Source organism: Ovis aries, chromosome 21, assembly GCF_016772045.2.
Source record: "Ovis aries strain OAR_USU_Benz2616 breed Rambouillet chromosome 21, ARS-UI_Ramb_v3.0, whole genome shotgun sequence".
In the NCBI taxonomy this organism is placed as follows: domain Eukaryota; kingdom Metazoa; phylum Chordata; class Mammalia; order Artiodactyla; family Bovidae; genus Ovis; species Ovis aries.
In genome coordinates, this window is record NC_056074.1 from 38,352,027 (window position 1) to 38,367,051 (window position 15,025).

Consider the following 15,025-nt stretch of genomic DNA (forward strand, 5'->3'; position numbering starts at 1 on the left):
TTTGCGTGATCATAGTGACTTTATTAAAAACTAATATATCAAAAGTATACTTCAGTTGTTTTTTTTTAAAAAGAAATATGTATCAAGCTGTACACTCAGCATTTGTGCACTTTTTTGTATCTATGTTGTTATACTTCCATCAGTTCAGTTGAGTTGAATTCAGTTGCTCAGTCATGTCCGATTCTTTGCGACCCCATGAATTGCAGCACACCAGGCCTCCCTGTCCATCACCAACTCCCAGAATTCACTCAAACCCACGTCTATCGAGTCGGTGATGCCATCCAGCCATCTCATACTCTGTCGTCCCCTTTTCCTCCTGCCCCCAATCCCTCCCAGCATCAGAGTCTTTTCCAATGAGTCAACTCTTCACATGAGATAACCAAAGTACTGGAGTTTCAGCGCTAGCATCATTCCTTCCAAAGAACATCCAGGACTAACCTCCTTTAGAATGGACTGGTTGGATCTCCTTTCAGTCCAAGGGACTCTCCAGAGTCTTCTCCAACACCACAGTTCAAAAGCATCAATTCTTCGGCACTCAGCTTTCTTCACAGTCCAATTCTCGCATCCATACATGACCACTGGAAAAACCATAGCCCGGACTAGATGGACCTTTGTTGGCAAAATAATGTCTCTGCTTTTTAATATGCTGTCTAGGTCGATCATAACTTTCCTTCCAAGGAGTAAGTGTCTTTTAATTTCATGGCTGCAATCACCATCTGCAGTGATTTTGGAGCCCCCCAAAATAAAGTCTAACACTGTTTCCACTGTTTCCCCATCTATTTCCCATGAAGTGATGGGACCAGATCCCATGATCTTCATTTTCTGAATGTTGAACTTTAAGCCAATTTTTTCACTCTCCTCTTTCACTTTCATCAAGAGGCTTTTTAGTTCCTCTTCACTTTCTGCCATAAGAGTGGTGTCATCTGCATATCTGAGGTTATTGATATTTCTCCCATAAATCCTTTTAATTAAAAAACCTGGAAATAATCCAAATGTCTATCAGTTTAGTGAATAAACAAACTGTAGTACATCCCAGCCACTATGGAGAACAGTATGGTGGTGGTTTAGTGGCTAAGTCATGTTCAACTCTTTCGACCTCATGGACTATAGCCTGCCAGATTCCTCTGTCCATGGGATTCTCCAGGCAAGAATACTGGAGTGGGTTGACATTTCATTCTCTAGGAGATTGTCCCTACCCAGGAATTAAACCCAGGTCTCCTGCGTTGCAGGCAGATTCTCCACCAACTGAGCTATGAGGGAAATTGTAGAATAGTATGGAGATTCCTTAAAAATCTAAAAAGAGAGCTACCGCATGATCCAGCAATCTGATTCCTGGGCATATACCTGGAGAAAACCATAATTTGAAAGGATACATACACCCCAGTGTTGATTACAGCACTATTTACAATAGCCAGGACATGGAATCAACATAAATGTCCATCAAGGGAGGAATGGATAAAGGAGATGTGGTATATATATACAGAGGAATATTACTCAGCCATAAAAAAGAACAAAATAATGCCACCTGTAGTGACACAGATGGACCTAGAGATTGTCATACTAAGTGAAGTAAGTCACACACAGACAAATATGATATTGTTTATATGTGGAATCTAAAAGCAGGGTACAAATGAAAAGTGAAAGTGAAAGTCACTCAGCCATGTCCAACTCTTTGCAACCCCATGAAATACACAGTCCATGGAATTCTCCAGGCCAGAATATTGGCATAGGTAGCCTTTCCCTTCTCCAGAGGATTTTCCCAACCCAGGGATCAAACCCAGGTCTCTCGCATTGCAGGCAGATTCTTTATCAGCTGAGCCACAGGAAAGCCTAAGAATACTGTAGTGGGTAGCCTATCCCTTCTCCAGAGGATCTCCCTGACCCAGGAGTCAAACCAGTGTCTCCTGCATTGCAGGCAGATTCTTTACCAACTGAGCTACAAATGAATTTATTTATAAAACAGAAATAGAGGCATAGAAAACAAACTAGTGGTTAGCAGAAGAGAAGGGGAACAAAGCTTAATTTGGGAGACTGAGATAGACTAGATAACTATTAAGAATCAACTGCATAGCAGTTGTTGTTCAGTCACTAAGTCATGTCCAACTCTTTTGCAACCCATGGAAAAACTGTAGCCCACCAGGCTCCTATGTCCACAGGATTTCCCAGGCAAGAAATACTAGAGTGGGCTGCCATTTCCTTCTGCAGCGGGTCTTCCCAACCCAGGGATCAAACCCACATCTCCTGCAATGCCAGGCATATTCTTTATCACTGAGCTACCTGGGAAGCTCTGCTGAATAGCACAAGGAGCACTATTCAGTACTCTGTAATGAGTTATATGGAAACAGAACCTTAAAAAGAGTAGGTATATGTGTATGTATTTGTAAAACTGATTCACTTTGCTATACTGCAGAAACTAACACAGCATTGTAAATCACCTATACTCCAATAAAAATTAATTTAAAATTAAAGCTAAAATTAAAATGTAAAAATTATAGGACAGCCACATAATGGAATACTACCCAGTGAAAATAAATAACAAACTACTGTTTCATGAAACAACATTGATGAATAATAAAATTTTTTTAAAACATTATGTTAAATGAAAGAATCTGGACCCAGAAAGCTCCATATGGTAAATTCCATCAACATGATATTCTGGAAAAGGCAAACTGCAAAGGACAAAATTCAGAGTAGTGGCTGCCCAAAACTAGGTGGGGGGAGGAGCTGACTACAAGTGACATTTGAGGGCTGATGAAATATTCTCTACCCTGGTTGTGGCAGTAGTTACATACTAATTGTCAAAGCTCACAGATCTGGACTTAAAAATGACAAATTTTACCGTATGTAAATGATACCTCAATAAACCGACAGAGGGTGAGATGGTTGGATGGCATCACTGACTCAACGAACTTGAGTTTGAGCAAACTCCAGGATATACTGAAGGACAAGGAAGCCTGGCGTGCAGCAGTCCAGCCACAAAGAGTCAGATACAACTTAGTGACTGAACAACAGCAAACCCAACTTAAAAAATAAAAAGACTACTTAATGGGAAATAGGGCTTCCCGGGTAGCTCAGCTGGTAAAGAATGCCTGCAGAGTAGGAGACCCTGGGTTGATTCCTGGGTTGGGAAGATCTCCTGCAGAAGGGATAGGCAACTCCCTCCAGCATTCTTGGTCTTGCCTGGTAGCTCAGACGGTCAAGAATCCGTTTGCAATGTGGGAGGCCTGAGTTTGATCCCTGAGTCGGGAAGATCTCCTGAAGGAGGTCATGACAAACCCACTCCTGTATTTTTGCCTGGAGAATCCCTATGGACAGAGAAGCCTGGTAGGCTATAGGCCATGGGATTGGAAAGAGTCGGACACAACTGACATTTAGACAGAAAATCCTTCCTTGCTTTCAGGGACCAGATGGACCGCATTCCTGTCTAACAGCGACTTTGAAAAAATCTCAGCCAGATCTCCAGGCATTTGGCCTGCCTGCTCTAGAAAAACCAGATGAACATGAACCTAAGCCATCTGTCTCGCATAGAGTGGCTTCTTTGGGGAGAAGGGGTGATGCTTAATCTTCATCACGTGATGGGCAACCAGGACGGTGCAAGCACTTGTCTTGGGCACCAGCCCCCACCCCTGCTGAGACATGGGAAAGGAGGGAGGGTCCTGGGACTGTGTTGGCTGAGTCCATGTTCACTCAGGTGTACCTTCATATGCCTGGGGCTGTGCAGATATGTTTCTGCATGTGTGTGCTCATGACACAGCATGTACAGCATCTCCCCAACATGTCCCAGCACCAGGCCCACCCAGGGCAATGCTGGGCAGTCAGTATGTGGACAGACCCTCAAGCCCACCACCCTGTGCTCCTGGTGTCCGTGGCCTCACTGAGCCCCATCTTTGGGTCCCCTCCTGCCCTCAGGATGCCCTTCTCTCATAGCTGATGTCTTGAGAGATGCAAGTTGGAGAGATCTTAACGTGACCCAACAGGTAGTTCGGCCAGGGACCAGAACCTTGTGGGATCACACAGCTGTCAGCAATGGGGTGGACACCTGCCACGTGGCCCTTCCACCCACACAACAACCTGACAAGGGAGGATCATCCCATTGTGGAGGCGCAGGAACCAGGGTTCCCAGAGGGTGATGCCCTGCTCAAGGTCACTTGTGCCAAGAAGCCAAGCCGGGCTTTTGCCCACATCTCCCACTAGGCACCCCACAGTCCTGCCTGACTCCCTTTCCGCACCCCATTCCTCATGGTCTGTGTTCCACCCCAGGGCACCCCAGCTGCAAAAATGAATCATTTTTCTGTTCCCACTACATTCCTGATCTGGGGAATGATGTCCCCTGTTCCAACCCCTCTTCCAGCTTTCCTAGTCCCCAGAGAGGGCCACCCTAAGTCCTCCATCTCCCTAACACATCCTTTCCTTCTGCCTACCCTCATCCCCATCGCTGCCACCTGCATCCAACCACAAAGCCCAGTCAGTGCCCACCCTGGAAGTTTATCCTGAATTCATTGCCTTGTCCATCTCTCATCCACTGACTTGGTCCAGGCCAGCCCCGTCCCTCCCTCTGTGACCCCCTCTACCCTCTGACTGCCCCCCCACCTCCTATCTCCATCACTCAATCCCCAAATGCCCCCAGTTATCTAAGACCTCAGCTGGGACGCTGACAACAGCAGACAGTGGAAAGGCAGTCAGCTGTGTCTCTACTTGGAAAGGAAATGGGACAGGATGTAGGCGCAGAGCAGCACAGAACAAAGCCACACAGGCCTGTGCTTTCTGAGAAATATACCTTTTCCAGGAATTGACTGAGTTTCAGTAACTCGGAGGCTCTCTACATATCCACAAGCCTGCTCTGCATCCTCCTCCCATCCCCAGTGAGTCAATCGCTCCTGATTTTCCTGCCAGATGCTGTCTGATTGTTGGCGAACTGGTTCCTGTCTCTTTGTAGCCTTGAAATAAGCTGGTTTCCACCCAGATGAGAAGCAGGTGAGTGCATCCCATATGTTGATCATATAGTCAGTAGCCATCCCTCCCCGTGATGCACACACACACCAGTCACTCACCTTCTCCCAGGCTCACAATCCTGCTGTTCATCAGGCAGCAGGCGACCCTCCAGCTCCAGCAGATGCACCGTGAGCGGTCTGAAGCTGCTCTGGAAGCCCCTTTCTCTTTGCCCACAATTGGTTTGGAAGGGGAAGCGTGACTCAGTTCTGACCAGTGAAGAGGGAGAGCAGGCCAGCCAGGGGGTTATAAGAAATACTATATTCCCTGGAGGGGGGAAAAAAGGACAAGTGATGAGAAACATCTTCCTTTAGTGCATTTGGACATCACCAGGAAAAAATGTGCCCCTTGAGGCTGCTGCAGCCATGGTGACCAGGCAGGCTGTCACTGGGGACACAGCGCCAGCACAATGGAAAAGCCTAGGTCCTTAGTGGCCTCGACGAGCTACTGAAATGGATCTGAGTCGCCGGCCTCTGTCTTCCTGTTACAGAGTCAGTGGCTGCCCAGGCTGTCAAAACCTGTTTTAGTTAAGTTCTGCCTCTTGCAGCCAAATGCATCCTACAGGGGCATCGAGATCCTGGGTCCCACACGCCACAAGGCACCCACCTCCTGAAGGCTTGTCCCATGCAGTGCAACACCCCATCTGGCCCACCCCATGGCTTCTGACCCAGTATTTCCTAGAGTCATTACAATGGCCTAGAAGGTGTACTAGGGGGTTGGCACCTCTGAGCCTCTAAATGCCCCTCTTCCTGGAGTAGGAATGGTCATCCAGGATTCTGTTGGAAGAGACCTTGGGTTTCTCAAGCAAGGCCAGATGATAGCACCGGCCTCCTACTCTACTTCCAGGGGGCTTTAAAGTCCCAGCGACTTTATATTTTGAGGTAGGTAATCATTGACCTTTCCACTTAGGGGAAATCATAGTCTCCCTTTAAAAAAAAAAGTTTACAGCTTCGTATTTTTTTTAGAAGAGAAGAAAAGCGAAAGCAGAATTCTTAGCTTTGACATAGAAGCTGGTGTGAGAGTGGAAAGATTGCAGTGCAGCTCTGGCTTGCGATGGCTTCGGTAAGTCCCCTGAAACTCCCCACCACTGACTCCAAATGAGAGGGCAGCTCCCCTCCTGTAAAGGCCGGGTCTTGCTCTTCCCAGAGCCTGTCTGGAGAAGGCTTTCATAGGCAAATATATTGGTTGTTTAAAACTCCCTTTTCCTGCTGGAACCGCGAGGTCTTGGGGCAGAGTGAGCTTCCTGTCTGCACTCAGCGCAGTGAGGGGTAGGGATTTCCGTGGGGAGGAGTGGTGGGTGTTCTGGGGGCCGTGGGGAGGAAGCTGGGGTGGCAGCGTAGGGGGCAACCCTGGGACAAGGGAGATGAGTGCATCCCACCTCCTCTGCCTCCTCCATCACCCAAGGCATCAGTCCTGCTGCAGAGAATGCACTTGCATTTCAGCGATCTGTTCCTGAAATGCTCTCTCCCAAGCAGCCAGAGTTTCTGAATCAGAGAAGTTTCAGCAGTGGGGCAGACTCCTTTCCTAGTGCGCAACTGGAAAGGAACAAGCCAGATTCCTGCCTTACTGAAAATCAACCAATTCTGGGAAGAGGTGTCATATTTCTCAAGAGAGGAAGCATCAAGCCTCACTCTGAGCTACTCCCTGCCTGGCTCCTGCCCCATTTCCTTTCCAAGTAGAGACACAGCTTATGTTCTGCCTTTTCCCTGTCTGCTGTTGCCAGTACCCCGGCCGTGGTCTTAGACATCTGAGATTACTTAGGGATGGAGTGAACAGTCCATCTATATGTTTGCCAGATGGAGACAGGAAGTGGGCTGGGGGTGGGTGTTCAAGGGTCAGAGGGAGTCACAGAAGCAGGAATGGGGCTGCCCCAGACCAAGTCAGTTGATGGGAGATGAGGAGGCGCTGAATTCAGAGACAAATTTTAGGGTCAGCCTTTTCAGTTGGACATGAACTTGAGAAAGAAAGGGGAGGTGAGATGAGTCCAAGTATCTCTGTAGATAATTTTGCTGCTGGGTATATATATATATATATATATATATATATATATATATATATATATATATATTTGCAAGCTTGTTTCTCTATATAGTTCTCTTTTCATTGGTTATTCAGAAGTGTGTTGTTCAGCCTCCATATGTTGGAATTTTTAATAGTTTTTCTCCTGTAATTGAGACCTAATCTTCATGCATTGTGGTCAGAAAAGATGCTTGGAATGATTTCGATTTTTTTGAATTTGTCAAGGTCACCCATCCCCTTTTATTGGTATTTGCCTGGGACACAGTGAACTCCTCGAGTCTGTGTACCTACTGGCTGCTTATTATTGACTACATAGTTCACTTCAATTCAGTTCAGTCGCTCAGTCATGTCCGACTCTTTGCAACCCCATGAATCGCAGCACGCCAGGCCTCCATGACCATCACCAACTCCTGGAGTCCACTCAAACTCAAGTCCATCAAGTCTGTGATGCCATCCAGCCATCTCATTCTCTGTCCTCCCCTTCTCCTCCTGCCCACAGTCCCTCCCAGCATCAGAGTCTTTTCCAATGAGTCAGCTCTTCACATGAGGTGGCCAAAGTACTGTAGTTTCAGCTTTAGCACCATTCCTTCCAAAGAACACCCAGGGCTGATCTCCTTCAGAATGGACTGGTTGGATCTCCTTGCAGTCCAAGGGACCCTCAAGAGTCTTCTCCAACACGACAGTTCAAAAGCATCAGTTCTTCGGTGCTTAGCTATCTTCACAGTCCAACTCTCACATCCATCATGACTACTGGAAAAAACATAGCCTTGACTAGACGGACCTTTGTTGGCAAAGTAATCTCTGCTTTTTAGATGCTATCTATGTTGGTCATAACTTTCCTTCCAGGAATAAGTGTCTTTTAATTTCATGGCTGCAATCACCATTTGCAGTGATTTGGGAGCCCCCAAAAAATAAAGTCTGACACTGTTTCCCCATCTGTTTGACATGAAGTGATGGGACCGGATGCCATGATCTTCGTTTTCTGAATGTTGAGCTTTAAGCCAACTTTTTCACTCTCCTCTTTCACTTTCATCAAGAGGCTCTTTAGTTCCTCTTCACTTTCTGCCTTAAGGGTGATGTCATCTGCATATCTGAGGTGATTGATATTTCTCCCGGCAATCTTGATTCCAGTTTGTGCTTCTTCCAGCCCAGAGTGTCTCATGATGTACTCTGCATATAGGTTAAGCAGGGTGATAATATACAGCCTTGATGTACTCCTTTTCCTATCTGGAACCAGTCTGTTGTTCCGTGTCCAGTTCTAACTATTGCTTCCTGACCTGCATATAGGTTTCTCAAGAAGCAGGTCAGATGGTCTGGTATTCCCATCTCTTTCAAAATTTTCCACAGTTTATTGTGATCCACACATTCAGTGGCTTTGGCAGTCAATAAAGCCAAAATAGATGTTTTTCTGGAACTCTCTTGCTTTTTCCATGATCCAGTGGATGTTGGCAATTTGATCTCTGGTTCCTCTGCCTTTTCTAAAACCAGCTTGAACATCTGGAACTTCACGGTTCACATATTGCTGAAGCCTGGTGTAGAGAATTTTCAGCATTACTTTACTAGTGTGTGAGATGAGTGCAATTGTGCGGTAGTTTGAGGATTCTTTGTCAGTGCCTTTCTTTGGGATTGGAATGAAAACTGACCTTTTCCAGTCCTGTGGCCACTGCTGAGTTTTCCAAATTTGCTGGCATACTGAGTGCAGCACTTTCACAGCATCATCTTTCAGGATTTGAAATAGCTCAACTGGAATTCCATCACCACCATTAGCTTTGTACTTACTGTTTTCCAAAACGTCTCTTTTCTAATCCATAAACTCCTTGAGGGCTGGGTCTCTGCCTTGCCTTTACATCCTGGATTATTCATGGAAAAGCCCAGTTAAATTCCCCTTTGGAGATCCGTGTGCTCAGTCGCTCAGTTGTGTCTGACTCTTGGCAACCCCATGAGCAGTAGCCTGTCAGACTCCTCTGTCCATAGGATTCTCCAGGCAAAAATAACTGGAGTGAGTTGTTATTTCCTTCTCCACTGGGGATCCCTGACAACCTCCTAACTCTCATCCAACAATTAATGTACTTTTTTTTTCTTCTATTCTGGAAAACAAATGAGATTCATAAATTGTGACCATTGTCCAGTGTTCTGAAATCGGTTCTCAGTAAGGTCAGGTGACTTCTTGTAGGAAGATAAATTATACTTACTGCAGTAAGACAGCATGATTTGTCTGTAAAGTTCCAGCAAAAAAAAAAAAAATATTTGTCCTGCCACATGGGGTGCTTCTTGGCAGTTTTAGTACTTCTATAAATAGAAATGAACTGCCCTTGACCCTGCTTCACAGCCACTGTAGAGTGGTGATGGGCTATTCCCACTGCCCATCATTGCTATCCTAGGGGAGTCCACACTCCTGACTCATCTTTGATGGAATCTCTCAGTCAGGCCAGAGTTTGGAGGTGGGATGTGGGCAGGCCCCTATGGGTCTGTCCCCAAACAGCAACGGGTGAGTGGGAAAAGACAGAGGGCTGGAACAACCTCTGAGGAGCTCTGTCTCCAGGTGTCCCAAAGAGATTTATGATTGGTTTGGATGAGGGAAGTCCAGATCAGAGTGCCCCCACCTGCAGCACTTAGCACAGTGTCTGGTACTGGGACCACAGTACATTGAATGACGGTGATCTTGAAGCTCTCCTGAGTGCTCTCAGGCTCTGGGCCACTGCTCTCATCACAGGGTGGGGCTCTGAGGAGCGTTTCAGCATCCTTCCCACCTTCCCCTGCGCAGGCACGCACACTCTCACTCCCACACACTCCCACTGTGATGTAATGAGAAATGTATATTTAGTCTTGGTCCCAGGTTCCTGCCACAGAGTTTCTAAAACCTGAGTAATTCCTGAGCAGTGGGGGAGGGAGGAATGTATTTCATCATTCAGAAGAAGCCCCTTTCAACCAACCGGGTGATCAAACAGCTGGAAGTAGCATTAATCTGAGCCCATATAATAAAGCCTCCATAAAACTGCTAAGCTGGGGTGTTGGTGAGAGCATGGAGGTGCTGGAGAGCAGAGTTCCTTGGAGTGGGCAAGGATGCTCTGAATCCCCACCCCTCCCCACCGCCTCACAGCTTGCCCCCTGAATTCCTGAGTTGCATATTTTCTAGTAAACGGGTGTTCTAGCAAGTAAACTGTTTTCCTGAGTTCTATGAGCTGTTCCAGCAATCCACTGAACCCAAGGAAGGGGTCTGTGGAAACCGTCAATTAACAGCCAGTTGTTCAGAGCGCAGGTATCAACTTCAACTTGCACCTGGCATCTGAAGCTCAGTCTCTGGGAGTAAGCCTGTGGGGTCTGTGCTGTCTCTGGGCCGTCAGTGTCAGAACTGAGTTAAACTGTGGGACACCCAGTCAGTGTGCACCGAGGATTGAACTGCTTAGTGTGGGAAACCGTAGAGGAGTGAGCACAGTGCAGAGAGAGTTTTCTTTGCTTGTCACACATGCATGCACTCAGTCTTACCCTCTTGATGAGCAGCCAGGGGGACATTACTGCCAGAGGCTGACTCCATCTGTCTGCCAGGTCTGGGTCAGGGAGGGGAGTGTCTGTGGAATACCGTGCCCCCTGCCCCCAAATTTGGCTGCCTCTGCAGGTCTCCCAGGTGGGCAGCTCTAGTCAGATAACCCATGTGCTTGCCTGACTCCTGGGAGCCACCACGGGAGATCCCACCCATGACAAAGGTCATGCGGAGAAGACCTGACAGGCAAAGGCAGATCAGGATTCGAGGGACTCCTTGGACCTGCTCGAGCATCTACCCCAAAACCAGAATCTGTCTGTCTTACTATTTTGTGCCTTTCACCAACTCTTCTGACATTAACAGGGGGCTATCCCCGACCACCTTTCTCTGGAAAAAAATCAACTTAGGGCTAGTTGATAAGTCTCTTGGGCATGAGCGGAATATTTCAAATCAAACCCCTCTGATGGCTCTCTAGCTTCTCTGACAGGTTTATCCAGACTCTTGCAGCTACGCATGTGATTATTCACAGCCTCCCAACTGTGAGAGGCACGGAAAGCCTAAAACATTCTAAAAATATAGAGCCATTCAAAGACTTAAAAACTATTAGAATAGTGCTGGTGTAGGATTTCATTGTTGAAAAGAACGCATTGTTCCAATGCTTGCTGCTAAGTTCCCATATCTCTTATCTGCTGTGCACCTGGGAGTGCATTAGTTAACATAGTTGGAATGTAAGAAAAACAAGAAGTAGCCTTGGAATTAACCACATCAGACCTTTGAGCTAATTGGTTCTTTCTTTGTTGTAACTCGCTGCATCTTTGCTCTGTGAGAATGTAACTCTGTTTAATACTTTCTGAGGCTGACATAGATTAGAAATATAAAGAAAAAACACTTCAAGGGAAAATAAGTTTTCTGGTTGAGCAGCCTTTGTCAAAAGAGGGTCATAAAATGCCCACAGGCCTCCAAGGCCAGAAGATAATGTACACAACATTGTGTATGGGAAAGGTATGCATGAAAAATCCTGGTTTCAATAAAGACAAAACAGATGTAATGTTTGGGCTGACTCTGTATGACTTTGCATCTTTCATTTCCCTCTATGTACAAGTCAAGGTACAAAAGTTCCTTTTGAAAACAAAGTTACGGGCCTCGCTCACCAAAGCTTGGTCACCCGTGTCAATCATTCTTTCTCCCTTTCTCCTTCTCCCACCCTCTCCTTTTCAGGCTGATCCCTGGAGCACAGAGGCTCTCTGCATTCACTTTCTTGTCCGGGCTTCTAAGACCCGATCGAGAAGGCATTCTGCATCTTCATTGCAACTAGAGGGGCTCTGCGTCTTCACTCCAGCGAAAGGAGTGAAGCCTCCATGAACAGAGCAAGTTCCTTGTCTGGGGCTTTATTGGCTTTCTGTGTAAACCAAGGAACATCAGCTTCTATTTTTTCCTCTCTCATTCATTCATTCGCCAACACTGTCTCACCTGATGGTACCCCTGGATCCTGCGGGGGCTGGATCCCGACACCTGACGGTCACTGTGTTGGTCAAGATGATGGACTGGGAATCAGGCGGCCTAGCACTGAGTCCTGCTCACATCACTCAGGGGCTGTGCGGTTTTGCAAAATCTCGTTTCCATCTCTGAGCCTTGATTTATTCTTTCAACACATGGCGTTTGCAACAGTGCCCACCTCATAGGCGGGTTGTGTGAATTTATTGAACTATTCCTGTAAAACTGGTCAGCAGAGTCCTTGGCTCAGATTAAGCGTTCAGTAAATAATATACTAGAAAGGGTAATAATAAGGTAGAAGTCCCAGCAAGGTGTGCACTTTGCAAGTAGTGATGACAGGTGGGCAGGCCCATAGTGCCTGGCAGACATGTCAAGTGGGCTGGACACCAGCATGGCCCGGTGGGATCGGGAGGACGTCGAGGAGAGCTGTGAGATGAAGGCTGCTGAGCTGCTCCCACTGGGCTGAGCCCCACCCTTGGTTCCCAGCTCTCCCATCACCTCTAACAGCCTTCTTCTTGGTTTTGCAGCCTGAACCCCAGCTTGGAGACCTGATTGAGATTTCCCGGCCACCCGTCACTCACTGGGCTATCTACGTTGGCAGCGGATATGTGGTCCACCTGGTACCCTCAGGTAAGGGCACCATTGGCCTCCACCGTGCTGAGGCTGGAAGCAGAGGGGATGGGGGAGCTGTGGGTAACCGGGGACCCCAACATTCTTCTTGCTCCACAACTGGCAGTTAGTTCCTGAGTGCTACAAGAAGACATCTTGGTGTAGGGCCATGATTTTCAAACTCTGCTCCTTGGAACCCAAGGGGTATGCAGAGAGATTGAGGTGGGATTCCAATGGGGCAGTTCTACTATAATGCATTTTATATATTATGACCTTGAATCAAATGCATTCAACTTTTAAGTTGCATCTTAATTAAATAAATCACTTGGAAAGTGCACAGGTGTTTGGGCAGCAGAGGTGACTGTGGATCTTGTTTCATTCTCCAACCTCAGTTTCCTCATCTGTAAACTGACTGAGAATTCTTAACTTGGGGTATTGTTGTGAGGAATCCCACTCCCTTTTCCTAAATTATTTAACTGTGGACAAACCTAAATGCAGTAAAGTGCACAATATAGTCAAGTGTATCAGTTCACTTCAGTTCAGTCGTTCAGTCGTGTCTGACTCTTTGCATCCCCATGAATTGCAGCATGCCAGGCCTCCCTGTCCATCACCATCTCCCAGAGTTCACTCAACTGCACGCCCATCGAGTCAGTGATGCCATCCAGCCATCTCATCGTCTGTCATCCCCTTCTCCTCCTGCCCCCAATCCCTCCCAGCATCAGAGTCTTTTCCAATCAAGTGTAGAGTCAATGAATTTTTTACAACGTATCCATCCATGTGACAATGAACAGATCAAGGCCTAGAACATTTCCACGGCCCTTAAGAGCCCCTCATGCCTCTTCAGGACCCTCTCTCCCTCCTGAGAGGCAGCCACTCCTCTAGGTCCTCCTGCTTTCTTTGCCTATTCTAGAACTTCAGGGCAACTCTTGTCTCCAGCTCTTTCACTGGCCCCGTGAAGTCCCCCATGCTGTTCTTATTTCTCCATTGCTGTGTGTCCTCGGACAATGGGAATCCCTCAATTTGTTAACCACTCTTCTGCTGATTGGCATTGGATGTTTCCAGGTGTAGGCTGCTCTGTGTGCAGCTGCTGTGGACATTCTTAGGTGTGTCTTCTGCTGACCTAGGATGGTAGCAAAATCAGTGACCTCATACTGCATTTACAGAGAAATCAAAGTAACCAGGGTAGAAGTCACTGTCCCCAGCCTGATCAACCAAACCACCAATCTCGACATCCACAGAATCTGCCTTTGCCCTTATTTATAAAGCCAGCCCCTGGGTTGGACTAGGGCCCTGGACTCCTCCTCTTACTTTCATAAGCATTTTACCCTCAAATTCCCCCCTGCCTTCTGTTTTGTTCCTCTTGGCTTTGAAACCACTGGAATATCTCTCACTGTTAAACAAAGACTCCCTTGACCACACATTCTCTCTACCTACCTTCCCATGGGGTAGATCTCTTGTCTGCCATGCCCATTGCTGGCCCCTACTTCCCATCCTCTCTTCTGTTCCACCAGGGGGTATTTACGCCCCTCATGGAACAGCTCTTATCAAGGCTTCATCAATATCTTTGTTCCAGCCTCCTTGCTTCTCTGCAGCATTTCGTACGAGTGACCTCTCTCTATGCTTCCCCTGGCACTGCCTTTCTTCCTTTCCCACCAGGCCCTTCCTTGTGGCCTCCTGTGGGAGGGGGCTGGGTGGCTTCCTCCTCTCTCCCATATCTCTCATTTTTACTCCTCCCTCACCTCTGCCCTGGATTCTAATACCTTCTACTTGTCGATGTCTCCCTAAGACTGCAACCTTAACTTAGGCTTGATCCTGCTCAGCTTCAGGCTTGTATACCCTCTTGACTACTTGGCATCTTCACTTAGGTGTCTAAGTGGCATGTTGAACTTGATACACCTCAGATGGAGGGCTCCAGATGACAACACCATTCAGTTGCTTAGACCAAAGTCTACACATCATCCTTGATCCTTTTCACCCTCTATCTAATCCATCAGGAAATCCTATTGGCTTTATCTCCAAAGCAGACCCACAATCTGATCATTTCTCAGCATCTCCACTGATGTGCCTGGGGTAAGATACCGTGCTCTCTCACCTGATGCTACTGCAGTTCTGCTTGGTCTCTCTACCTCTTGTCCACGATTGTCTGTCCTTCCTTCACTGGGCAGCCAGCATGATCATTGCCGGCGACGGAATGAAACTCCAACACTGCAGAGTGGTTTAAATCTTTATATTTTAACACTTGCTTCTTACAGCTGCTTTATTTTATATCTTTTGCACAACCCCCTACAGGGCAAGCTGCCAAGCACTATGATTCAGAGACTATACAGTGCGCAGGCGCAGGGCGAGATACCCTTTACCTTGGCTTATTTACTGCAGCTAAGACTTTGTTTTGGGAACTTCCTTATCAACTTAGAATCCGTTTTGTCCCAAGGT

The 15,025-nt window shown here is 47.1% G+C and overlaps 1 protein-coding gene and 1 long non-coding RNA gene across 2 annotated transcripts in view; one reads left to right on the forward strand and one right to left on the reverse strand.

The window, feature by feature from the left end:
• On the reverse strand, positions 1–6,526 carry LOC121817565 (uncharacterized). Its single transcript, XR_006057538.2, has 3 exons — positions 6,368–6,526; positions 5,052–5,256; positions 1–977 (listed from the first exon to the last, which is right to left on the reverse strand). It is a non-coding gene; the product is annotated as an uncharacterized LOC121817565 (long non-coding RNA).
• LOC101120029 (phospholipase A and acyltransferase 3-like) overlaps positions 5,990–15,025 on the forward strand; it is a 25,979-nt gene continuing 16,943 nt past the window's right edge. The window contains exons 1-2 of the mRNA XM_027959689.3: positions 5,990–6,051; positions 12,511–12,613. Coding sequence (XP_027815490.1) covers positions 6,043–6,051; positions 12,511–12,613 — 112 coding nt within the window. The 5' untranslated portion in view covers positions 5,990–6,042. The remainder of the gene's footprint in view (positions 6,052–12,510; positions 12,614–15,025) is intronic.